This window comes from Etheostoma cragini, chromosome 15 (genome assembly GCF_013103735.1).
Source record: "Etheostoma cragini isolate CJK2018 chromosome 15, CSU_Ecrag_1.0, whole genome shotgun sequence".
NCBI lineage: Eukaryota > Metazoa > Chordata > Actinopteri > Perciformes > Percidae > Etheostoma > Etheostoma cragini.
This window is the reverse complement of record NC_048421.1, coordinates 3,320,519-3,344,016: the sequence shown is the minus strand read 5'-3', so window position 1 is coordinate 3,344,016 and position 23,498 is coordinate 3,320,519. Positions and strand designations below refer to the sequence as shown.

The following is a 23,498-nucleotide window of genomic DNA, read 5'->3' as shown; positions in this document are numbered from 1 at the left end:
CTTTGAGAAAAACAAAGTAGGTAATACAAAATAAAAATGTGATAAATGATAAATGATTGTGTAAAAACAAGTTCTGAAGTTGGACAACAGAAGCTAAAACTTTGACACCGAAATTAAAAGGATTTCATTCTTTTTTAACAATATACGTCAACTTCTCACAACTTTTTCCCTTTGACGCAAAACGTCTCAAATACAAATTTAATACATATATATATATGTATATATATATATATATATATATATATATATATATGATTTCATACTTTAAATCAACAACATTTCATCAATTCAATTTCAAAACATTCACCCTTTCTATTAGTTATGTTTCATACTTTAAATGGTCTCAAAACCCCTCAAAACTGAAAAGAAAACGATTATGGAAAATTTGTATACAACGTTTATCAAAACTTGTGTCCTTGACAAGTTTTTCTTATCATTTTAATGAGATCTCTTTTCCTCTGTGAAAAAATAAAACACAAAAATGAGCAATTATGTCACTGAATGAATTAAAATACATAAACACCGGACAGCATGTCTGAGCTCCACATCCTACACGTGTCTTTGCTCTTTTATCTTTAAACAAGTGTAAGAAGAAAAAGTCATGCATGAATAAAATTATCTCATAACTAATATTACACACTGATCATTTTTAATGGTGAACAACTAAGAACAGTTTCATGTTAAGTGTTTGAGATTTTTACATAAAAGTAAAAAGGTAAAAACTAATGTCAAATCCTAGGTTACAACTCTGTTCATGACAATAACTGAAAGACCTTATTGATTTGTTCTTTCAACAATTTGCTTTTAATATTCACATACTAATTACCTGCATGTTTATCATCTTGTAAAACAAAGAACATTTCAAATTATAAAAAAATAAAATCTGATCTGTCTGACACTTTAATGACTATACCATTTGTATTGACACGTACACGGTGTTCTCCTTTGATTAAAATCATTTTCTGGAATCCTTACTACTCAATGTTATACTGCAACTCCATCTCTACTTAAAAAAACACATTGCAAAACAGTTATTACATTTTATACAGTTTCTCTGTCATTTTGAATCACATTATCATCATTGCTATTGTTGCACTCCAATCAAATCAAAAACTCCTATTTTGACTAAATAAACTTTGGGCTTCTGTTACTTTGAGTAGAGCTTGGTTGTTTCTGGCTCACTCACAGATTGTACATTTCATCCAGACTTTCAATAGCTTCTTGTTTACTGTAGTTTCTCCACTCACTGGGAATTTCTCCACTTCCCTGGAATTTTAATGTGTAGTGGTTTTCTAGTTGCTCTTGAAATCGACAGACAAACCATTTCCAGTAAATCAGCTTAGATTTATCAGGAGTAATCTGCCATGTAGCATACTTCTCCCCGGCCTTTTGATATTCTTTAAAAGGAACGGTCACATCTGAATCATACCGAAGGTAGAAACGTCTATCACTTGCAACTAAAGTTGTGCAGAAATCTGTGACCAGTTCTACCGTGCCTCTAATGTGCCATCCTTTAATCCCAGAGGGCCGATGGAAAGGGACATTGTGTTTATCAGGGCTGTGGTCTGCTATGGTGTTGGTACAAACAGCTGCACAGAATGGACACGTTACCCAGCAACAGTTACACAGCTGATCGATGAGGATTTGATCAGGCTTCATCCTGAATTTCTTTATCTTATCCAGTGACAGTTTGCTCACTTCCTTTATGACAGATACAAGACCTTTCTCTGTCTCCTCTTTAAGAAAGTCAAAATTGTTTATGTCACTGAAGTTTTGACAACAGAAGGTGTTGAACGTTAGCTGATCTTTGAGAAAACTGGAAAACTCCTTCAGCCACATGTCTGGGTCTTCACTCTGTTTTTTGACTTTCTCTGTTGCATCATATAAAGCTTGACTCAGACGTTTTTTGATGTCTTCAACATTTTTCTTGAGTATTTTCCGTGCTTTATCTTTTTTGTCTGTGAAGATGTATTTCTGTACTTCCTCTTTTATAAAGGTCTCTACTTGGTTCCTTGGGTGAAGGATGTAGGTGATAAAACCATCGAAGTCTTCTTTCTCAGCCAGTGACTTTAACACCTGTTTCTCCAAGTTGAGCCTGTTCCCACTGAATGCTGGGAAAGTGCACCTCATTTCTCCAGCCAGATCAATTGCAGTCTTGTTACAGACAGCCTCAACAATGGAAACCTTCAGTTTTTCACAGATCAGTTCTCCAAGCACAACAGCAGATGAGTTTCCTTTGCAGAAACTTCTGAAGATGTTGTAATATTGCATTTTCTTGCTTTCTACGTAACTGAGTGCATCATTATTTCCTTTAAATTTCTTGTGGGACTCTGAAAGCCAACTCTCTGCTCTGTGAAACACAAACAGTATCAGATCAACTGTAAACTCCTTCTTTAGAGCATATTTACTCTTTGATTCAAATTCTGCCACTTTTTCTTTTACATTGTTGGCAACTTCTTGCAAGTAAGTTAGACTGTAGCCTCTTGTAGCCACAGGTTTCTTCTTAATCATGGCTATGGTCTGTTGTTCAACATCGTCAATGAGGGATGTGATCAGTTGCTGTTCTTCATATGGGAGAAATCTCCCTGATGTACGTTTTTCAACTTGTGGTGTTGCCACAATTCCAAATATTGTTTTTAAAGACATCCAGGCAGATGACAATGAATAACTTCCTTGCCCTTTTTGGTTCTTATTGGTTTTGTTTTCCCTTTCCTCTCCTTGTGATTGCTGGCTTGTATCACAGAGCTCTTTGTGCTTTGTGAGGGTTACATAATGATCATAATCACCAAGCTGTGATATTTCTGTGTATCTGCCACTGCTTTTGGATTCATCTATTAGACTCCATTCAAAACCAAGCTCCTGAAGAATAGTTGACTGATCTTCTTCATAGTTGATGTCCTCAATAGGTTTTGTATCTGCAGTTAGTTCCTTAACCCAGCCACTCCAGTCAGAGTTGAAGTGCTTCTTAAGTTGCTCTTCATCTTTTGCCTTGTCCTTTAACTGATGAGCGAGCTCTTTGCTCTTTTGGAGCAACTTGTTCTCAAACTCTGTCTTCTTATCATCCAGCTTTTTACAGGCATTCTTCTGCTGGATGACATCCTCCAGTTTTCTTTTAACCCCTCTCACTTGTTCATCAAGAAACTCCTTGATTTTCTTTTCAAATCGTCCTCGCCACTGAACCAACATTTCTTTGTCTCTGTCATCATCAAAGTATGTTGTCATTGCTTTTTTGATTTCTCCATAGGTTTTGCTCATTTCTTTATGAAGATAATTGAGCTCTACCTTGTCAAGTTTTCCATTTTCTATTCTGGTATGAAGCCCGTTCTCAATGGTCAACATGTTGCTCCTCAGGGCCCAGGTCCAGTTCCCATACTGGATCTCAAGTTTTCTGTACACTGCGATTTCAAGTGTGTTTTTGAAACTGAAAACAAAGTTTTCGTTCATCAGGGCATTCCACAGGTCATGAATTTTGCTTTTGAACTGTGAGAGAGTAATCCCAGCAGACTGTGAAGCTTTAGAGAGGATGAAGGTCTTCAGCTCTTGGATGCTCTCACTGTAACCTGGATTTGGAGGAGCCATAGGTGGACTTCCCTCCCATAGTTGGGCAAAGTACTTCACATCTTTCTGCACATCAAATGCAATGACGTCACTGAAACACTCAGCATCACAGACCTCCTCTTTGGATGCTAGTTGGGTCATCTGGTCTAGTTTTTCTTGCAGCCGTCTCTTTCCATCCATGTTTTTCTCTGCAGCTGCAATATCTGTAACATTCTGGTGAACAAACACACAACTTGGAGAAAGTTTAACTTTCTTCATCCTCATGAACGCATGAACAACAATCTGCAGAACATCTTGCATCTCAGCTGGATTCTCTCCAAAGATGTTGATCAATGTCATGTTTCCCAGACCAACAACAAATGTTGCCAGTTCATTGTCATGGCGAAGGGTGGCGTTACCTTCCAACTCAAGAGCACGCAGTCCTTCAGTGTCCACCACTAGAACATAGTCAAACTGAAAATCTGTCTTGATCTCCTCTGACACTTTGACCAGCTGCATGAAGGCACCCTTGGTGCACCTGCCAGCACTCACTGCAAACTGTAACCCAAACATGGCATTCAGCATTGTTGATTTTCCACTGCTTTGTACGCCTAGAACAGACAAAACAAAAACTCTCTTGTCACCCAGTTTCTTTATAACGTTATCTAAAAGACTACAGATCCAAGTCAAAGGCACATGACCTGCATCACCATCCATCAGCTCCATTGGGTGTCCTGATATCATCAGCTCTGCAGCCAGCTCAGGGTATTTAGACCAGTCAGTCTGTTCACTGGTTAATTTTTGCAAAGATGCATGTGCTTCATAGATCTGTCCCATTTCTCTGAAGATGTGCTCCAAGCCAAAAGTAGCTGACTGTAGTTTTGTTGATAATCGATCAAGCTCAGTGTGCTTTCTTCTTAACTCATCAGATTTGTCATGCTTCTTCTTCAAAGCCAAGACCTCAGACCACTTTTCATCATAGCTTTGGAGAATTGAAGTAAGATCATCTGTGGAGAGGGCATCTATTAAGATCTGAGTCCACTTCAGAAAATACTCCTTGTCTGTTGATGGTAAGGATGAGAGGCTTTCAATGAACAACTTCATTGGTTCACTACAAGAAGCATCGCATCGATCTCTTCGTATTTGCATCAGTTCCTGTTGCTTTTGACATTTTTCCTTCTCAATGTGTCCTTTGAGGTGATGCAGTTCTTTGTTTATTCTGCACCACTTATGCCATTTGTGGCCCTGACAAGGAAAAAATTCATTTTTTATCTTTGAAACACCCGTCTTCTGAAGCAAGCCCACAATTTTCATTGCGTTAAATTTCCCTTTTTGGCAAATTGTGTCATCTTCATCCACTCTGATTCCAGAGACCTCAGTCATGGTTTCAAGCTGGAAGGATGCATGTGGTCCAGACAAAATGTCTCCAATTATTTTTTTCAGCTCTTTGGAAATATTAGACTGGCTTCTGTCCTTTAGACCCATTTTGTATTTACCTTTTTTTGCCTGAACTGCTCCGCGATCATTATCAGCCAACAGAATAATTAGAGGCTTGGGAGACTTGTAAAGGGCTGAGATAAGACCAAAATGTGTGTCACCTTTTTCCAGACTCGGAACAAGAACTACATTGACTGAAGATTTTTCAGTCACTATGTCACACTGTTTTTTCATCAACAGGGCATCACCATGGAGATTACAGAAGGCAATACAGTCAGTGAATTCATCATTGGGTTTTCCAGCAGGGCAGTACCAGGCAATCTCTGCCACACCATCCATGAAATGACGAGACTTGGTGCTACCTGGACAGTTTCTGTGGAAGAAGGTGTTGTGACGGTCGTTGATCAAAGTGTTCATCAGCTGAGATTTAGACAGAGATAGTGAACCCAGGCGGAGAAATGACACCATGGGTGTCTTAGCTTTGCAGATGGGCGAACTCTTCATGGTGACAATGTTTGAATTATCTTTGATCTTCCAGCTTTTTCTTAATTGTCTGAATGTCCACAGAGGACAGTCAATATCCATTGTGACTGGGTCAGGAACAAGCAAAGGTAAGGCGTACTGACATTGTGATAGCTTTGTAATCATGTTCTGCTTAAAAAAGCGGTCTGAGCAGTGAAATACGGCCATTTGAACATCCATTGGATGCACATTAGTCTGTTCTGATTGATCAGAGTCTGCACTGCTGCTCAAAAGAGCATCTAAGTCATCATCGTCTGTCTCAAACACTAGATCAGGCTTTGAAAGGCTCACCTCAGGACTGTCTTGTTTTACAGGAATATATCTGGCTCTGTAATCTAACATCAACAACCTCTGAAGAAAAGTATGAGCAAGATCTTTCTCAGATGTGTCATTGTCCTGTTTTACAGGTGGACCTATTTTAAGAAAATCTGCTGGTGTTAACTTCTGTTGATATTTGTACTGAAGGTGAAGTCTGCTGAGCAGTGTTTCAGTTTTTCTTTGATATTGTTTCTTCCTGTTGATCTCTTCAGAAATCTCCATTGACTGCTGTAAATAAGTAAATAAACATGTACTATATGCAAATTATTAACATGCAACACAATGGGATATAAAGTAAACAGTCTTTAGGGTCTTGTGATTTCAGTATCCTTACCTCCTTGTTCCCGCTTGTATTCTTATCTGAGCTACCTGCAGCAAAATGATAAACTGTATTAAAAAAAAGGTAAGTGCAAATTCTAATAATGTTCACTGTAACAAATGTTTTAATGGTATAAGCCTAACTAGTTTATTTCTTAATTTATACATGTTATTGCACTATTTAAGTATTTATTACAATGTTACCTTCATCAGTTGCACTTTGTACAGGCATGATTTCCGATCCTCTTACTGTAATGTTGTCATCATTCTTTGTTTGATGTGATTGTTCAACATCACCATGTACATCCATTGGATTGCACTAAGGGAACAAATAATCCCCTTTAACATTAGTTTATTAGAACCATGGAGATTAGGACCATGAACAGAAAAAAAAACAGTGGTATACCTGTTTAGACTACAACAAGACCACAAAACAAAGTGTTCTTAACTGATCGATGTGTCTAGACAGATCATGGAGTTAAACTTTAATTAATTAGTTAATTAAATAGCTCCAATAATTCAGCTAAAATTGACCTGAAAAATAAAGAGCATTAAAAAAAGAAACATTGCTGTATGACAATGACTGTTAAGGACCAAAAATTCTCACCTTTACAACGGAATTAGCTGCATTCTCCTCGAGCTCGTTTACTGCAGAATGATGAAAGAATAAGCAGATACCAGGATCAAACATGAAATACATTTCATACAAAGTGTTAAGATCAGTTAACTTTTCCTGATTATTCTCTGCAACAATTACTTGTATATTTACAAAGTTCGCTGTTTCACAAGATTTAAAAATACATAAAATAGAGATACTACTTTTTCAATAAACTATTACCTTTCTCATTGTTTGAGGATAGTACAGACATGATTTCAGACTCCCCTCCTGTGTTGTCATCATTCTTCTCTGAGTGTTCACCTTCAGCAAGTTCATTCACTGGATCACACTAAGAAAACAGATCATGTCATTTAACCTTTATCTCACCTGGTTAGAGCACCTGAGATTAAGAATGTCTCCAATAGAAAGTGTGAAGAACCGTTTGTTCAAGTGTGAGACTTCAAATGGGACCTGACTAACCCCCTGAAAGTAGAGGTAGTTTCTGCTCTATAGTGATGATCACCAGTGGTGGAAGAAGTAGTCAGATCCTTAATTCAAGTAAAAGTACTTATACCACAATGTAAAAAAACAACAACTTTAAAGTATGTAGGTATTATCAGGAAAATGTATTTATACTATTAAAGTAAAAGTACTCAAGGCAGAAAAAATCCTCACATTTTAGAAACTGGAACTGATTAAAGCAGTTCTGTGTTTAATCGGCTGATCATTTCAGCTGGACTTGTAGGCCTTTATATTTTTGCGTAGTTTAATTTATAATTAAACATCATATTTTGTAAACTACATGTGTTGTGTTTGTGTGCAAAGATCTTAATTTGTAAAGTAACTAGTAACAAAAACTGTCATATTATCGTAGTGGAGTAAAAGGTACGTTTCTCTCTGAAATGTAACAGAGTAGAAGTAGAAAGTGACATGAAAAGAGCTTGAACTTAGTTACATTCCACCACTGATGACAACTAATGAAGGTGAAACAATATATCTTTACCTTGATTACAGCTGCATTCTCCTCCAACTCGTTTACTGCAGAGTTACATGAGAAAAACACATTGCATACAATCGAGATTTAAAAACATAACACTAGATTAGTTAATAATCATTCATTATATTTACTAAATTTCAGTGTTAACTTCCATTTTTCATCTGGAGGCGATTTTACCAGGGTTGGAACCGACACAATATCACTATAAAATAACATTTAGGACAGAATGAAACATTGACGTTTTATAGTTCTTCTCAGTTGCTTTGGCACAAACTACAAATACAAATTGTTATTCTTAAGCATTATGTACGAATCTCAAAGCAAAAGGTGTTTGTACACAACAGTAAATGCATTTCTTGTTGCTCTCCTACAAAAGTCAAATGTTTAAGTACAACTGTATCTGCAAATAATCCAGTGATTTTCTGTGAAAGCCTCTGGGATCAATGTGGACCAAAATGTTTTTCTAATGATCTGTATGAATCAAGATGAGTTCATCAGTACACTCATTGTGTAAATCCTCTAAAAGAAGAATGCCCTCTGATACTGATGTAGTGTTAAAAATGACACTATTAGATTGTTAATACTGATACATCAATATAGAAGAGGCTTTTTGTTGAAGCCGGTTTAGGTGGAGCTAGTTTCATGAAACTAGCCATTAGAATCTAGTGCTTTCTAATCTAAAGGTTAACCTCCTCTAAAATATAAAAAAGAATAAAATTAATTGTTTTGGTAAATTAACTATTCTAGGTAATACGATGTATTTGCATTAATGATTTGTGTATTCCAAATGTTCATTGTTCAGCAAGATGCATCTCCTCTTCATCAATTCGAGATAGTGTTTTATTTTTAACTTTAGTTTTGCTGATATTGCAGAAATGCAATGCAACAATAAAAGACAATAAGGTCATTCTCACGTTCTTTGGTTGCTGTGGAAACAGTCTGAGAGGTTTGACTTGTGTCCTTCACTACGTCGCTCTCCTCCATCGACCCTTCAGTTTCGTTACTGCTGCTTTCTTTGCTGACATCTTTAACTTCATCAGCCTTTCCTGTTGAAGCGGCAAAGCCTACAAATATCACAGATTAGTGCTCCATATTTGATTGAAACTGTTGGAAATTAAATAATAATTACTGTTAAAATAATGTTATTGCCATTTAATACTTGTATTAAAATATTACCTTTCTCATTGTTTGCAGATGATACAGATGTGATTTCAGACTCCCCTCCTGTGTTGTCATCATTCTTCTCTGAGTGTTCTCCTTCAGCAAGTTCATTCACTGGATCACACTAAGAAAACCGATCATTTGACCTTTAGCTCACCTGGTTAGAAAACCTGAGATTAAGAATGTCTCCAATAGAAAGTGAGCCAAGAAAGCAGCAACAAGAGAAATGTACAACACTCAACTTGATATCACACTGTGGAAAATAATAATAAATAAAAGCAAGGTAAAATGATATGTACATTGTAATCTTAACCTGTAAAGAACTGTTTATTCAGGTGTGAGACTTCAAATCCGATTTCACTAACCTCAGAAATTAGAGTTAGTTTTAGAAAACAAATGCTCTATAATGATGATCAGTAATGAAGGTGAAACAATCTTATCTTTACCTTGACTTCAGCTGAATTCTTCAACTCCTCTACTGCAGAGTAACATGAGAAAAACAGATTGAACAGGAACATGATTTTTTTTAAATAACACAGGATTAGCTATCCATCACTATATATGCAACTTCTCTGTTGTACAGTTTTACTTAGTTTCTTTGGTACAAAAAAACCCCCATCATTCTCAAATTTATGTTGGGGGTGCAACTTTTCTGCCGTCAAACCACATTTCCACCACAGGGGGCAATACTGAGCTTTATGTAGGTGCCATAGTTACTGGACATGGTCCAGGCAGTAGTTATAGACTATAAAACCCAGAGACTCTTTAGCTCCACTATGTGGACCAGCTAGTCTCTAACTGTGTCAGTCTGCTGTTTGGTGCTGAGCAGGTACTGTTATCAGAAAACAGTTGCCTAAACAGTTAAAGACCAAATCCTCACCTCTTTGATTTTGCTGAAACACTGAAGAATCCATGGTTTCTTCTTTGTTGTCCAGCTGCTCTTTATTTTCTTTCTGCTCTTCTTTTTCATCACAAATCACTCCATTGTAGCAGTGGTGATCATTTTCAGAAACCATGATGTCTATTTTTTCCAACAGAGCTAGTATTTCTCTTTCATCCATCATACTTCTTGTACATGTGTGGAATCTTTTTTCAACTAAACTGCTGTTTGCTCTCAGGTCTGTCAGGGCACTTTCACATGTTTCACCTGACTTATGAGTCACAACTGTCATTACATAATCAAGTGATCCTTTCCCAAAAGCTTTTTCTAACCACTGCAGTCCTGAACTGTAATGGTTGTTATGCAGACCATTTGTTAACAGGAAGAGAAATGCATGAATTTTCTGATTCAATGAAAATGTATCAACGTTTTGTAGACCAAGCATGTTAATGACAGAGATGTGCCGACCACACAAATCATACAGTCTGGTTGAAAACTGTTCCACATTAGTTTGTCCGTCATGGTCAAGTAAGATGTTTTCTGATCCAATCTCAATGGAATTTTGATCACCAATTAACACAAGTGTGAGTTTAGGTATCACTGAAACAAAATAAACAGGAAAAGATCAGTTTAACTCATGTTACACTTCAGTAATCACTGAAACAGCATGGCCACAATTATAGTTTGGAAAAGAAATGATGAAATGAAAAGGTTAAACTTATTGTTATATGCATATGATTAGTTTAATATGATTCACTTCCTCAAAGCATTTAAACTCAACTGAAATAAAACTTACACAATCAATGTTAATCAGCTGTACTATTGATTGTTTAAAATATTACCTTTCTCATTGGCTGCAGATACAGATTTGGTTTCAGACTCTCCTCCTCCAGCTGCTGTGTTGTCATCGTTGTCTTGCTCCATCTTATCTCTTCATCTTTACAGAGTCATACTGTATGATAAAGCCAGTGAGACAATTACAACACTAAAATATCACAGCAAGTGCACATTTTTTCTGTCTTGATCAGCAAGGCCTAAGGTGGCATTAAAAATGTGAGATTTTCTTTATATTTTGTCTTAAATATTAACCATTAACCATATTGTGAGGACATTTTGGCCGGTCCTCACTACTTCAAAGAAGTACTTTTAAGGTTATGACTTGACTTAAATTAACTTTTAGAGTTAGGTTTAGGATATGGTTATGTTAAAGGTTGGTGTTGGTGACATTTAGCTGGGATGGTTAAGGTTAGAAAGAGAAGCTACAGAATATATACTGTCACTGTGGGTCCTCACAATTATACAAAGCTAGTGTGTGTGTATAGATATACAGTGTATTCTATACAGAGCAGCTAAGGCTTTAAATATCACAACGTCAAGCTAATGTTTGAAAAGGTCAAATGTCTTCTTTTAAAACCATCATGCTCAGATTGTAAGTCTGTATGTAAAAAACCATTGTTTAAACTCACGGTTTGTGTCCTCAGCTCTGCCTGGTCTGTGTAGATGTGTCTTGCTTGTCAGAAACCTTTCCTGTCCCCACCCTATAGAGAGAGAGACCAAAAGCCTGTTTAAGTCTCAGTCTGACCCTCACAAAGCCCAACCACTTCTCCAAACAAATCTGATGTGATATGACATTTATAAGGACTTGGCCTACTTGTAAATCATTGATGACAAAAGCAAAAGAGAAATAAAGACAGCAAAATTAGTTAGGCCTATAACAAAACTAAAAAGTGAAGGTAAGGGTGTTTTCACAACTATAGTTTCTTTACTTTGGTCTACTTGTTTTTTGCATTTGATCTGGTAAGTTTGTGTTTCACACTGCAGTAATCCAAACACACTAAAGACATATATGTGACAAAACTATGTCCTGTTGTCATCACATACGCGAGCTGCCAAGCACCTACTGAACACTGAACACGGGTTCCTTCAGAGCTACAGCTGCTACAAGAGTTTATGTTTATTTAAAAGGTGAAAATGAAGCTCACGTGAAATTCTATCTTATATCTTCTAACAATCCACCTCTAGTTTCTTCAAAACCAGCACCCATGAGGTGCTCTTAACCCCTTTATTTACCCTCATGTTGTCCTTGGTTCAAATTGACCCATTTTCCTGTATCAATTTTCTTGTTAACTACCCAATTGTAATTACCCAAAATAACATGATTGATTCATCACAACGCTCTTTGGCAAGCACAGATCTCTACTTTCATTATTTTTTGGGGGGGCCTTATTCAATTTTTTAGCATTGGAGAAACAAAATTGAAGTGGTCTCAAAATAGTATTGAGTAAAAGTTGACATATTCCAGTCTGTGATAAACCATTAACATACATTCCTTTAATTTTAGTCTCAATAATTCCTAAATTTCTGCTTTTCTAACTCAAAGATTAGGTATACGTTCCTTTAAATGAGGGTTATTGACCATAAATTCCAAAAATAACCATAAAACTAAAGTTAATAAGTTAGTGTTACGTAGTGTTGAAATCGTCAATTATCAAGTGACAAACATTGAAAAAGTGTCAAAGTGTTGAAAAAAAGTAAGAAAAAGTTACAAACATCAATAGAAAGCGTCAACAAAAGTGTTAAGTTTCAATTTTGACGGGAAGACAACACATGCGATAACACCACCAGTGTCTCCAGACTCCAATGGAGATATTTCTGCACAGCTCAGGATATCCCCCTATCAATGATGACACTCCTTATATTTATTCACCTTTCCTATTGTGCGATGTCAAGTCTTTCCTGATTGATCTTAAGTTGCTTGAGAAAGATCTACACACAAAATCCACACAATCAATATATACTGATCATACCGGTTGTTTAAACTCACCTTTTATTATGTCTCATTAGCTCTGCCTGGTCTGTGTAGATGTGGCTGCCTGTCCTATCCCTTTCTATAAATATATAGAGAGAGAGACCAGTTGCTTGTTTAATTCTGGTCTTTCCCTCACAAACCCCTCCCACCTGCTCTGTTCAAATCTGATGTGATAAGTATAAGGAGCAGAGAACCTCTGCTTGCACATTACTTGTAAATCAGGAACAACAAAAGTCAAAACTGAAACCATGACTAACTCGTGATTTACAGGAAACCATGTGACTTCGAGGAAAACAATTAATAGGCTTTTGGCGGGCTGAGGGTGTTTCTGGATATATCCAATAACAGTCAAGGACAAACCACTGTCAGCACTGAACACAAAAACATAATACACTCTATAAAAGTGTGTTCATGTACAAAAGACAGCTCTTTCTAGTGATATTCTGCATGCATGTTAGTTTGAAATTATTAACATAAAAGTAAAAGAAAAAGGAGCTCTTTTCCTCCAAAACCTTGTTTCTTCAGAAGAAAACATTGAGTTTACATGGACATGTATGACCCAAGGTTTATCTTGGTTATGCTCATATTCAGGATATAGTGTTTCCATGAGCACAGAGAAATCCACTTATTCATATTCCCATAACGCTAGGCTACATGATAAATATTAGTAACCCGGTTACTGGTAACTACATTTTATGGCACAGGCACTGTGTTGTTTACCAAAACAGTGACAGGAAATATTAAACTCCTTACATTTAATCCCACTTCACAACGTTAAACTCTGTTTCTTCATCGCTCCAGAAGTTAGACGCCTCCACTGTTGCCATTGTTTGAATTTCTCTTACATCACCTGGTTGAAGCCAAACCTGCACATGTAGTGTCTTGCTTGTCCATGTAGTCGGATTGTAGCCATTTCATATTGTCTTTTAACTATTTACACAATAACCTTGCATATTTTCTTTAATTCGCAGTAATACACCTTTTCATTCACTTGAGTGTCTTCATACTTTTCACCCAACTAAGAACATAAAAACAAACTGTTACCTTCTAGATGATTAATGACAATGTGTAAAAATGGATATAATATTATGCAAATAAGTGGTGATCTGTCTCATTCAGTACACAAGGTGAAACAATAGTTTGCAATGCTAGTATACAACAAAAGTATTCCTTCAAAACAGTTGATACTTGGCCCAAGAAAAACCGTATCTTATTCAAAAAGACTAGGTTCAAACCTATGCTAGACAGTGTATGGTCAATGTGCTAAATTGTGAAGATGAGATTAGACTGGGGGATAATGAATCATTACATAATATTTAGTTCATTAATATCTGTGACTGGACATACTAACCCCATTCTTCTTGAATAGTTCCTTATTAACTAAGAATTAGACATTGAGCAGCATAAAACTAGAAACAACTCTAATAACTAATTCCTTTATTACTATTAGAGCCCGACCGATAAAGGATTTTTAGGGCCGATACGGATACAAATATTTGATTATTTAAAAATCCGATATTCCGATATATCGGCCGATATATATTAACAATATAATAACATAACTTTTATATAACTTAACAGCTGTTGAGGGACTTTGCCTTGAGTTTACAATGTTAAAAAAGAAGCAGAAATCTGAATCCAGGCCTTTATTACATCAGCTTAATCAGATTAGAAAAAGATAAACTAATGTTGATAAAAGCTTGATAAACAATCTAATATACATGTAACAGGTGAAGTGATCAATAGAAGCTGTAATTCTACAACGATGTTAAGTAAATAACACCATTATTCCTGCTTACAGTTAATTATTTTACAATCTACAGAAGTTTTAGCTCAAGTGTTGTAAAACGTTATTTCCCAAATTCCAGGTTCAGCTTGATGCCTCAGACCTTTGAACCTGAAGACCTTTATTTATGTAAAACACATTTTGCTGTTGAACATCATGATTATGAAGTGAGAGATTATGTACAGTGTGAAAAAAATAGAAAAATCAAAAGTCCATTCAAAATTAATTGTTCCCAGGTATATTCAGTTGACTGTTGAGGATCATTAATGCAGGCGTGACATGTTATTTTTGTTACTGATGAAACTAAAAAGTCATTCATATTTGGTCTTGACAAGAATCCATTGTGTGGTGTCAGACCCATTCAATGACTTATCTTTAGAATAGTTTAAACAATCTATAAAATCATGGCAGCAACGTAGTGCAGAGAGAGAGAGGGGAAGGTTCAGGGTCGAGATGGGCAGTAAACGTCCATCCTGCAGAAACTGAATACAGACCAGGATCTGGTAGTTGATCACTGATGTCACTTATGTGAAAAAAAGGAAGTATTTTTCTATTGAAGAACAGAATATCACACGTTCCCTGACTTATACACCAAATACACCAAGAATTTCAGTCACTGGAAGGTTTTATTGACTCTATGATGTCCCTGGACTTTCAACATCTAGACTTTGATCTCTTCCTCCTCTTCCGAAAAGGCACATGGTGTTTTGCGGCTGTGGGACAAAGCAGGAGAGGGGGTGTTGTTGCTCGTCCTCGTTCCCTTTGTGAAGGAGCCTCCACCATAATGACGAGACAGCACGTCAGCCGCCCTCTGGAACCTTTCTGCATCCATCGCGGGCTCAGCTCTCTGAGGAGACCCTGTGCACACTTCTGGAGTCCTCAGTGTCCCCCTCTCCTCCTCATGCTCTGCCCTGTCAAAGCTACAAGAGCGCCCCCTGTTGTTCATGTTAGTGCTGAATGACCTGCTACTCATGGAAGGGTTGGGTGAAGTCAACTCAGGGCTTGGTACAGGCGTCTCTGTTAGAGAGCTGTGGTCCTCCACTTCCTCTTCCTCGCTTGCTGCCTGGCTGTGATTGGACGTCTGAAGGCGGCTGGGGTTGTCAATCAAGCTCAGCACCTCAGTCATAAGGGAAGGGCCAAGGTCCACAGTGAACGACGTGAGGGAGTCTGAGCGAGTCAGCGTGAAGCCACCGCTGTCGGGTAGGGACCCTTTCCGCACGTCTCCATCATAAAACTGTCTGTCAATGCGAGAGAGGCGGGGCAGAGTGACAAATCCAGACTCCAGACCTGCAACAGACAGAAGAAGAACACACTGAAGTCACTGAAATGACCTGAGCTAATGACACGACATGAAGAAAACATCTTAGAGACATTCTTAACTTAGAACCAGAATAATCCCAATGTATGTAATAAACCATGTTTAAAGACCATTAGTCTTTGGGGTGAGTTGTTGAATACAAACTCATGTTTTTGTAAATTTTGAACTTGAAGGCACTTTGTAAAGTTCAATCTTCTGATGACACTTAAAGGGAAATCCAACCGATTAGACGTTGTGCTATTTTAGAGATTTGAACAGTAAAATAGATAATGACACATATTGGCTACATGCAGGTTAATAAGATTTAAGTAAATCTAAAAAGTCCCTATATCTCTATTAAATTGCATTACTATATTTCTCTGTGACCTATATTACTCCCGTTATTCACTGTTAATAGAACACGGGAGAAAATCGTGCTCTTGTTTATTGGCATTTCTTTAAACCAATCACATTCATTGGCGCCGCTAAGCACCGGACAGAGCAACCGTGCTCCTGCAAAATAGCCTCGGGAAGGATCTTGTTTTGGTGGAAGAAGTATAAGTTCAAAAGTTGTTTTAGTCAAGCAACAGAAAACTCAGATTGGACAGATAGTCTAACTAACTGTCTGGATTTACCCTGCAGAGATCTGAGGAGCAGGTAACCATAGTCCTCAAAATCCACTGGGGTTTAAGATTCTAACACAAAGAAGGCAGAAGTTAACGGATATGCAGCCAAAAAGTTGTGAGATCCAGCAGAATTCCCGGCAGTAACAGAGCAATCCCGTAAGTGGAACTTTGTGGATACGGACTAAAGAGAGAATAATATGTGGCCTTGAGTACAAGCTGAGTAACTGTTAGTCTAGCAATTAGATCTTTTCACCACACAGTGGCAGCATATAACCAGTAACGGACTGCTGAAACTTCTCTGCAGGGAAGGACTCAGTTGTCTGTCAGACAGTAGAAAACAGGAAGACATTTAAGTATGAAAACAAGAGCGATAGAGTGAAATTGATGTGGTGTTTCATGCTGGGAGCATAGGATGGGAGTCTATTAAAAGCCCTGATGAAGGCCTCAAGCTGAAACGTGTTGGTCTGATAATAAAGTTGTTCTTTAAACTACAAGTATTGCTGGAGCATTTACCTTCATAGGTTGCAATTGCAGATTAAATTGTGATTGCAGGATTATAATCTAAAAGTTGAGTTTGGTATGTTTTTTTAATTAATACACAGTTACTGACATTCAGATAATGACATTTGTGAAAAACTCATGTAAACATCGGAGAGAATAAGGAAAGACGGATCAAAATAATGACATGGGTGTTGAACTGAGAAACCCACTGATAAGAAAAAACTCCTAAACTCCTTTTATGCCGGCTCCACATCCCTCAGTTTGGGCAAATTCCTTATGAATCGGGTAAGGATTTTGGGAAGGGGATTTCCAGTCCAGACCCTGCACACTGCTGCCTGATAAGCTCTGATTGGTTTATGGTGGGTTTATGGTGTGCGCTTAGGCAGGCAGTGACACATGCACACATAGATCACAGGAAAATGCTCAATAAGTATCTTTGTGTCTTCCAAACCAGCTGTGTGTGTGTTTGTGTTTATAGACTGAATTGTGTACAGGTGTTGCCTAGGTGAGTCCAGATGACTCAGAAGAAGCTGCCTGTTTGCCGGTTGTCTTGGAGGAATGTAAGAGCGAAGTTGCCAAGAGAGCTGCATCACCCTCTCTGTTAGTGTGTTCATTGGCCTTTATAGTCCTGTTTGGTCTGGTTTGCCGGGTCTTCCACTAACAACATCATTTTTTACATTCACTCTGAGCTTCCTGTAACCTTAAGATACAGCAACAAACAACTAAAAGGTTCTAACTGTGTGCCTCCTCCAGGATCTTGATTTTTGCCATTAGACACAAATGCTCCATATGACCTGTTAGAACTTCTGAACCGCTAACTAATGAAGTTAACTTACCAAATCTTATCATTTATTTAAATTATTTTATAATAATACTTTGAAGCCACACTTTGAAATATTTTTCTGAAGCTTACCTGTTTTTCTCAATGGCAGTCTTTGTTGATTTGTATCCAAATTTATATTTCAATCAACTACAATTGTTTTCATAGTGTCTAATCCAACAGAAGTGATCTCAGGACACGCATTCTATAGTAAAACTCATATATTATGTAATTTAAACATAGGTTTGCAGTTGTGTTAAATTTGGGCTTATGCAAAAATGAACTGAGGCCTCGTTGACTAATCTCCTCATGTTAATACTTATCTTTGTTATATGATATACAGTGAATCCAATCTTTGTTCCTTCAGCTGTTTCAAATGGATTTTATGTCATGCCAGATCAGTTAGTGGTAACGTTTTCCTTATAATTACACTAAAATTATGATTATAATCTAAGTATATCTCAAATTATGAAAGTCAGACTCTATGTGATTTAATTTAATTAATTTTAATTTAGTTTATTAATCCCCAGTGGGGAAATTTCAATTTCGATAATGCAAGTTAGGCTTTGTATGCTATCAAATAGTTTGTGTCCAGAAAATCAGTGTCCATACTTTAAATAAAATCTAAAAGCTATCACAGAGCTCTGTTATTGACAGTCTGAGAAACAGGACCAAAGTCCAGCTAAAGGCTGAAGGATATGAATTCCAGCCTTCAGCGGTCTTATTTAGCTAAATATGCTTTCTTTGGACAAACTTATCATGCAGGTTTAGCATAGCATCAGCATATCCTGGAAGTCAACCGTTTAAAAACTGAACTAGTCCTGTTTACTGTATTTTGTGACTTTCCAATTTTTTTCAGTTAACTGTGTAGTCTCACTGGCATGAACGGTACTATTGTGACATTCCTAACACCATGCCCTCTTTTGCTACTTAATAAACCATTATACTTGAGTATGATCCTGCTTTGCTTCACTTTTCTGATCTCACTTTAAATGAAGATGGCCCTGTTCAGACCTTGTATAACATGTCTGGATTTTAAGTGACGGCTTGTGTTTGCAGCTCAGTTCCCCCACTCTATATGCAAATGAACATGTACATCATTCCCGGTTGGAAAGACCAAATGAAATGTAGTTTGTTCACCGGCACGAGGCAGCAATGCACATCCTTTACCTAGACTGATGGAAATTAAAAGAAGACGAAAAAATCAAAAGAATTCAGACTTTTCTTGGCGTGTTCCAGACAAACCAAGTCGCCCAAGATGTTAAATGCACTCGTAATTTATCTCAGTGGGCTTTCTGAAATTTTCAGACGTTGTGGACAAACTCAGTTTACCCAATATCAGAATGAACTTCACTTTACCCAGAGGACGTCAGTTGAGTAGGCGGTGACCCAAAACACATATGTGTACATACTATGTACACACTGCAAAAAGAATGTGGCCACCTCTAAATATCTGAGCAATCGGATCTCAATGCATCCTCAATGTGTCTTTGGTGCATTTACACCTATTCTGCTGTCTTGTGATTGGACCAGCCAAGCTGATGTTAATGCCAGGTGTAAACAGGGCTGATTATCTTGCTGCTCAGATGGGTTTCATAAACTCTGACCCTTGCTGTGATTTTCTGTATTATCTCACCATACGTGCAGAAGGAGTCATCTGTTGAGCTCATGGAGCTGGGGAACATCACCCTCTGTAGGCACCCGTTGGGGGAGTCCATGTTCAACTGGGGCAGGGAGATGGCGTTCTTGATGATGGGGGAGACATCTGGTGGCGTGGATGACAAGTCACGGGAGTCCCCTCGCGGACGCGGCACAGAGTTCTTCCGTACATGCCGAAAGGTGCGTGTGAAGAACCCGGTTGTCTTGGAGCTGTTTGCTGAGTCTGGACTTCCTGGTTCCTTGTTGCCCCCGTAGTTGCTAAGGAAGGAAGTGTCACCAAACACTTCACCACCACGACCAACATGCATAGTGTGTCGGAAGTCCCCCAGCGGCGGGCTGATCATGTCCACAGAGAGTTCACTCTTGAAGCGACGTTTGCCCTGCGAGCCAGACACAAGGCCCTTGATCCCTGGCAGTTTTCCCAGACTCATTGTGACAGGAAAGTTGTGTAATTTCCCTTTAATTTAAATTAGAGCATCTATCTAAACTCTGATAACATGCCAGTCAAGTTTGAATTCCAGTTTGGGGTCCACTGTAAAACCAGAGAGAGAGAAATATATTTAAATATCGGGACATTGAGAATAGAAAACACAAAAATGTGGTTGTTTAGTCGGCGGAGAATGTGTGTATAATCCATTCTCCACACGGCCAGAGCCAGCTATTCATCCACCGTCTGCCCACGCTTTTCCTTTTGGATCTACACTGAAAGATGCCAGTTTCTGCTATTTCTCTTTTCTCCTCTCATGTACCGTTAGTTCTGCACATGGCCAAACGCTCAGCTCCCTTCTCCTGCACAACAGCAGCTTTCAGTTGTGACAAAATAACAAAGGAGATGAATTACAAGGCAATACTTTGTTTCCTCTGGTTACCACTGCTTATGCGGTTGGAGAGTTTAAGAGTCGGACTCTTGTTCAGATTTGGTTCAGTTTAGAAAAACAAAGTCAAGCCGCGACTGCAAATAACTTCAGAAGTGATTTTAGTGCAACAACTTAGCTGGTTTGAGTGACAAAGTAATGGAATAGGCTGGTGTTTACACTGTCTTTACCTCATTTTAGATTTGGAGAACTGACTTGTGGTCAGTCTCAATTTACATTTTACTTGCTACACTAAGAGGATCACCTCAACGGGATGCTTGTAAAACCTAAGTCTCTTTAATTTGCCTTTTAGCCAAACCTTATAAAATGAGCTTTTATGTATATAGCTCAATTTTTTTTAAACAAACTGAGAGAGGACACAATGTTTAACCAGCACACAACTTTTTAAATTACTCTGTTTAGAAAATATAATTGGATTGAGTCAGTTTTTAGACCCATTTTCCCCAGACTGTGGCTTCCTTTCTCACTAATTATTAGGTTTTGGGTTGACCTACAAGGATTAGTAAATTAGTGTGTCTGACGTGTCCGCTGTTCTCTTTCCTGCAGCAGCACACCTACACCTTTCTGAAGCACTGAATGACACGCATGCATGAAGAATCATTTTCTGTTATCATAATCTGAATGTCAGCACAGTAGTATCTCCACATAGCTTACTTGCAGTGAGTCCTTTTTGCGTGAGCCTTCAATAGATCTCTACTTTTGAGAGGATTGTGTGCGTCTCGTGCACTTGTCTTCCTCTAAGTCCAAGCTGAGTGAGCATGGGGTCCACTGCTATGCACCGTCTACCACTAAAGCGGTTTATCCATGTGTGGCACCACAAGGTCCACGGAAGATCCAGTCGCCAGGCCTGTCGCTCCGCGTCTTTATCCCCAGTTCCCCTGGTCCTCTTTCAACCCAAGACGTCAGACCTTTGAGAGGCAACAAAAACAATCAGAGAGGAGGAAAAAGGAAGTGTTCTTTAAAAAGTCAATAAAGTAGTGTGAAGTAATCCAGCGACTGTTTAGTCTGCATCACCCTGGAGGAAAAAATAAGGCTCATCCAGGATTGTCCATGCATTGGATTAGCTGCTAATCCCTGTCTTCCCTCCCTCACTTGCTCTCTGCCTTCTTCAATCCCACTTAGTTCCCTGATGGTTTCCAGGTAGAGGGCCTTCTGTGTTTTCATTCAGTTCACTTAAGGCTGGGAGAACAGACAGAGAGAAAAGAGAGAGAGATGTGAGTTACTAAGACCAAAGACTAGAGCAGGGGCATTCAGGCGCACATAAATGTGTCACACAACTAAAACTCTGGATTGACTAAAGCTGGTGATGTTTTTCTCTCTCGGTTGCCTGAGGAGACAGCAGGTTCTCCAGAATTTGTTCAGGGACTGAAGTTGCCAAAAAACTGATTACAAAAGGAACTTCGAAGAGTGGTATAACATATAATACAGTGGTTTATATTTAAATAACATGTTCTGTTGAAGTATGACCTAAAAAACTTGCAACTAAAGTAATGGGAAGTTGTGCCGCAGAAGAGGATGTACAGAGATGTACATAATGTAAGCGCACATGAAAAGGACATCTGTGAAAAAGGAATGACAATTTTATGTGACATAAGAGCAACAGCCAGTTGAACATGGGCAGCCCCTTTCAGAGATGTCACCAAACCTCCAAAGGCCCTGTGTGTCTATTTTTTCTGGATAGAGAGCACTAGTAAGCTCCAACTACGTGACCTCTCCAAACCACATCCATTGTTGTACTAACGTCACAGGAGGTACTCGCCCAGGCTGCTGCCAGGCCAATCTGGACCTGTGATAGAAGAACTTGAAGAAGCGGATGGTGCCACTCTTACTGGGCACTGGTCTGGGCTCAGATTACCATCCCTAAATACAACTAATCCCAGTTTTTCACAGTGTGCATTCACTGTCTGTAACCTAGGAATAAGGAAGGAGGGAAGATAAAATTATGGGTGTGACAAAAAAATTAATCAAGTTAGGAGAGCAAAGATTCATACAGAAAAATCCATCACAGGGAGGTATGATGGATTTTAGCCATTTGACCATGTCTGATCCCCCAGTTCAGTAACATTTAGCTTAAAGGGGCGATTAGAGCCTGTGGGTCACGAGCAGGTGAGAGGCAGATCAACATTAGCAAGGGAGAAAAACATTCACTGACAGCGTCAACACCAAGTGTGGATAGAATTGAATCGGATACACTTCCACCACTAATTACTTAACTAGAATTTTTCTTCTCTCTTTTATCTCTCCTTCGTTTTGCTGCTGCATTTCAGTCATTTAATGCTGAATTCACAGCTTTTCATGGTGTAATTTAGATGTTTTCTCCTGCTTTTATAGCTGCCAATTTCTTTAACCCTGCTATCAGCCTTATATGGCTTTCTTTTTCCTTCATGGCTTTGTGAGCAGTAAACGCAGCTCAACTCAGATCTCTTCATGCACAACAAAGAGTAATGACAGCACAGAAGTTCACTTTGGAAACTTCATGGCCTCATTAGGAACACACAGAAAGACATTTAGATCTGCTAATCGTGTTATTTATCTACAAGTTGTACCTGCAGACGTCCATAAACAAGCCTGGTTTTTGCGTGAGCTGCCTAACTGATTGCAGGCAGAGACAGACGGGGGAGTGGGGGGGGGGGGGGCATCCATTATGGTGATCACATAAAGGATCTGAGGACGTTAAGTAACACATTTTTACCTCCTCTTTTTATGTGTTTTCTTTTAACCAGACTTCTATTTTCAGCTTTTCCTTCAATCAATCTTGCATTTTTATCTTTCTTTCCCGTCTGTCACACACTCACACACACACACACACACACACACACACAAACACTGCCAGAACTGTTTCCCTTCTCTGTCAGTCTCTTTGGTGTGAGCAGATTAAATGTGTTGGGCAAACATCTGGTACCACAGAGCCACAAATTGCAGTACCGGGCTCTGATGACATTTGAGGGACCGTTCAATCACAGTGGCTCGGAAAGACGTGTGTTTGCGCATATGCACGCACACACACACACAAACACATAGACATAGATATACACACACACACACACACACACACACACACACAGGGCAGTGGGTCAGTTCTGAGGTTGCTTCCTCCGCTGGACCGGAGGGCCGTGGTCCTTTTACAGCACAGAACCAGCTAACTGTGGATGAGGTCAGCGCACCCTGACCATTACGCATTGACCCCAAAATACAACATACACTCAGTTTAAAAAGATCTACTGCTGCAACGTGGCAATACACACGCCTGCCATGTCCTTATGGTAAGGTTGTGTGTATGGGGGACCATCACCTTATCGTGGTGGAGAGGTTTGTGTGTCCCTATGAACCTGAGGGCTGTGTTGTCTGGAGCTTTGT

At 38.6% G+C, this 23,498-nt stretch overlaps 2 protein-coding genes across 12 annotated transcripts in view; both read right to left on the bottom strand.

Annotated features, from left to right (window-relative positions):
• Positions 1–1,174: 1,174 nt before the first annotated feature.
• LOC117957454 (interferon-induced very large GTPase 1-like) lies at positions 1,175–12,646 on the bottom strand. 10 transcript variants are annotated; one of them, XM_034893193.1, is made up of 13 exons: positions 12,593–12,628; positions 11,235–11,306; positions 10,611–10,720; positions 9,769–10,368; positions 9,335–9,366; positions 8,904–9,012; positions 8,642–8,791; positions 7,734–7,768; positions 6,971–7,079; positions 6,740–6,780; positions 6,337–6,451; positions 6,149–6,183; positions 1,175–6,042 (listed from the first exon to the last, which is right to left on the bottom strand). In XM_034893193.1, exons 3-13 carry the CDS (start codon positions 10,690–10,692, stop codon positions 1,183–1,185), a joined length of 6,168 nt encoding a protein of 2,055 aa, XP_034749084.1. In that variant the 5' UTR covers positions 10,693–10,720; positions 11,235–11,306; positions 12,593–12,628; the 3' UTR covers positions 1,175–1,182. The 10 variants fall into 10 exon arrangements, with proteins under 10 accessions (XP_034749084.1, XP_034749083.1, XP_034749085.1 ...); XM_034893192.1 differs by lacking the exon at positions 11,235–11,306 and having other exon boundaries at positions 12,593–12,646; XM_034893194.1 differs by lacking the exon at positions 11,235–11,306 and having other exon boundaries at positions 8,642–8,773; positions 12,593–12,646.
• A 1,562-nt stretch (positions 12,647–14,208) lies between these two features.
• cdc42ep1b (CDC42 effector protein (Rho GTPase binding) 1b) overlaps positions 14,209–23,498 on the bottom strand; it is an 11,424-nt gene continuing 2,134 nt past the window's right edge. For both annotated transcript variants that reach the window (XM_034893242.1, XM_034893241.1), the window contains exons 2-4: positions 20,796–21,320; positions 19,244–19,798; positions 14,209–15,650 (exon numbers count right to left, since the gene is read on the bottom strand). In XM_034893242.1, coding sequence (XP_034749133.1) covers positions 15,025–15,650; positions 19,244–19,697 — 1,080 coding nt within the window. In that variant the 5' untranslated portion in view covers positions 19,698–19,798; positions 20,796–21,320 and the 3' untranslated portion in view covers positions 14,209–15,024. The remainder of the gene's footprint in view (positions 15,651–19,243; positions 19,799–20,795; positions 21,321–23,498) is intronic.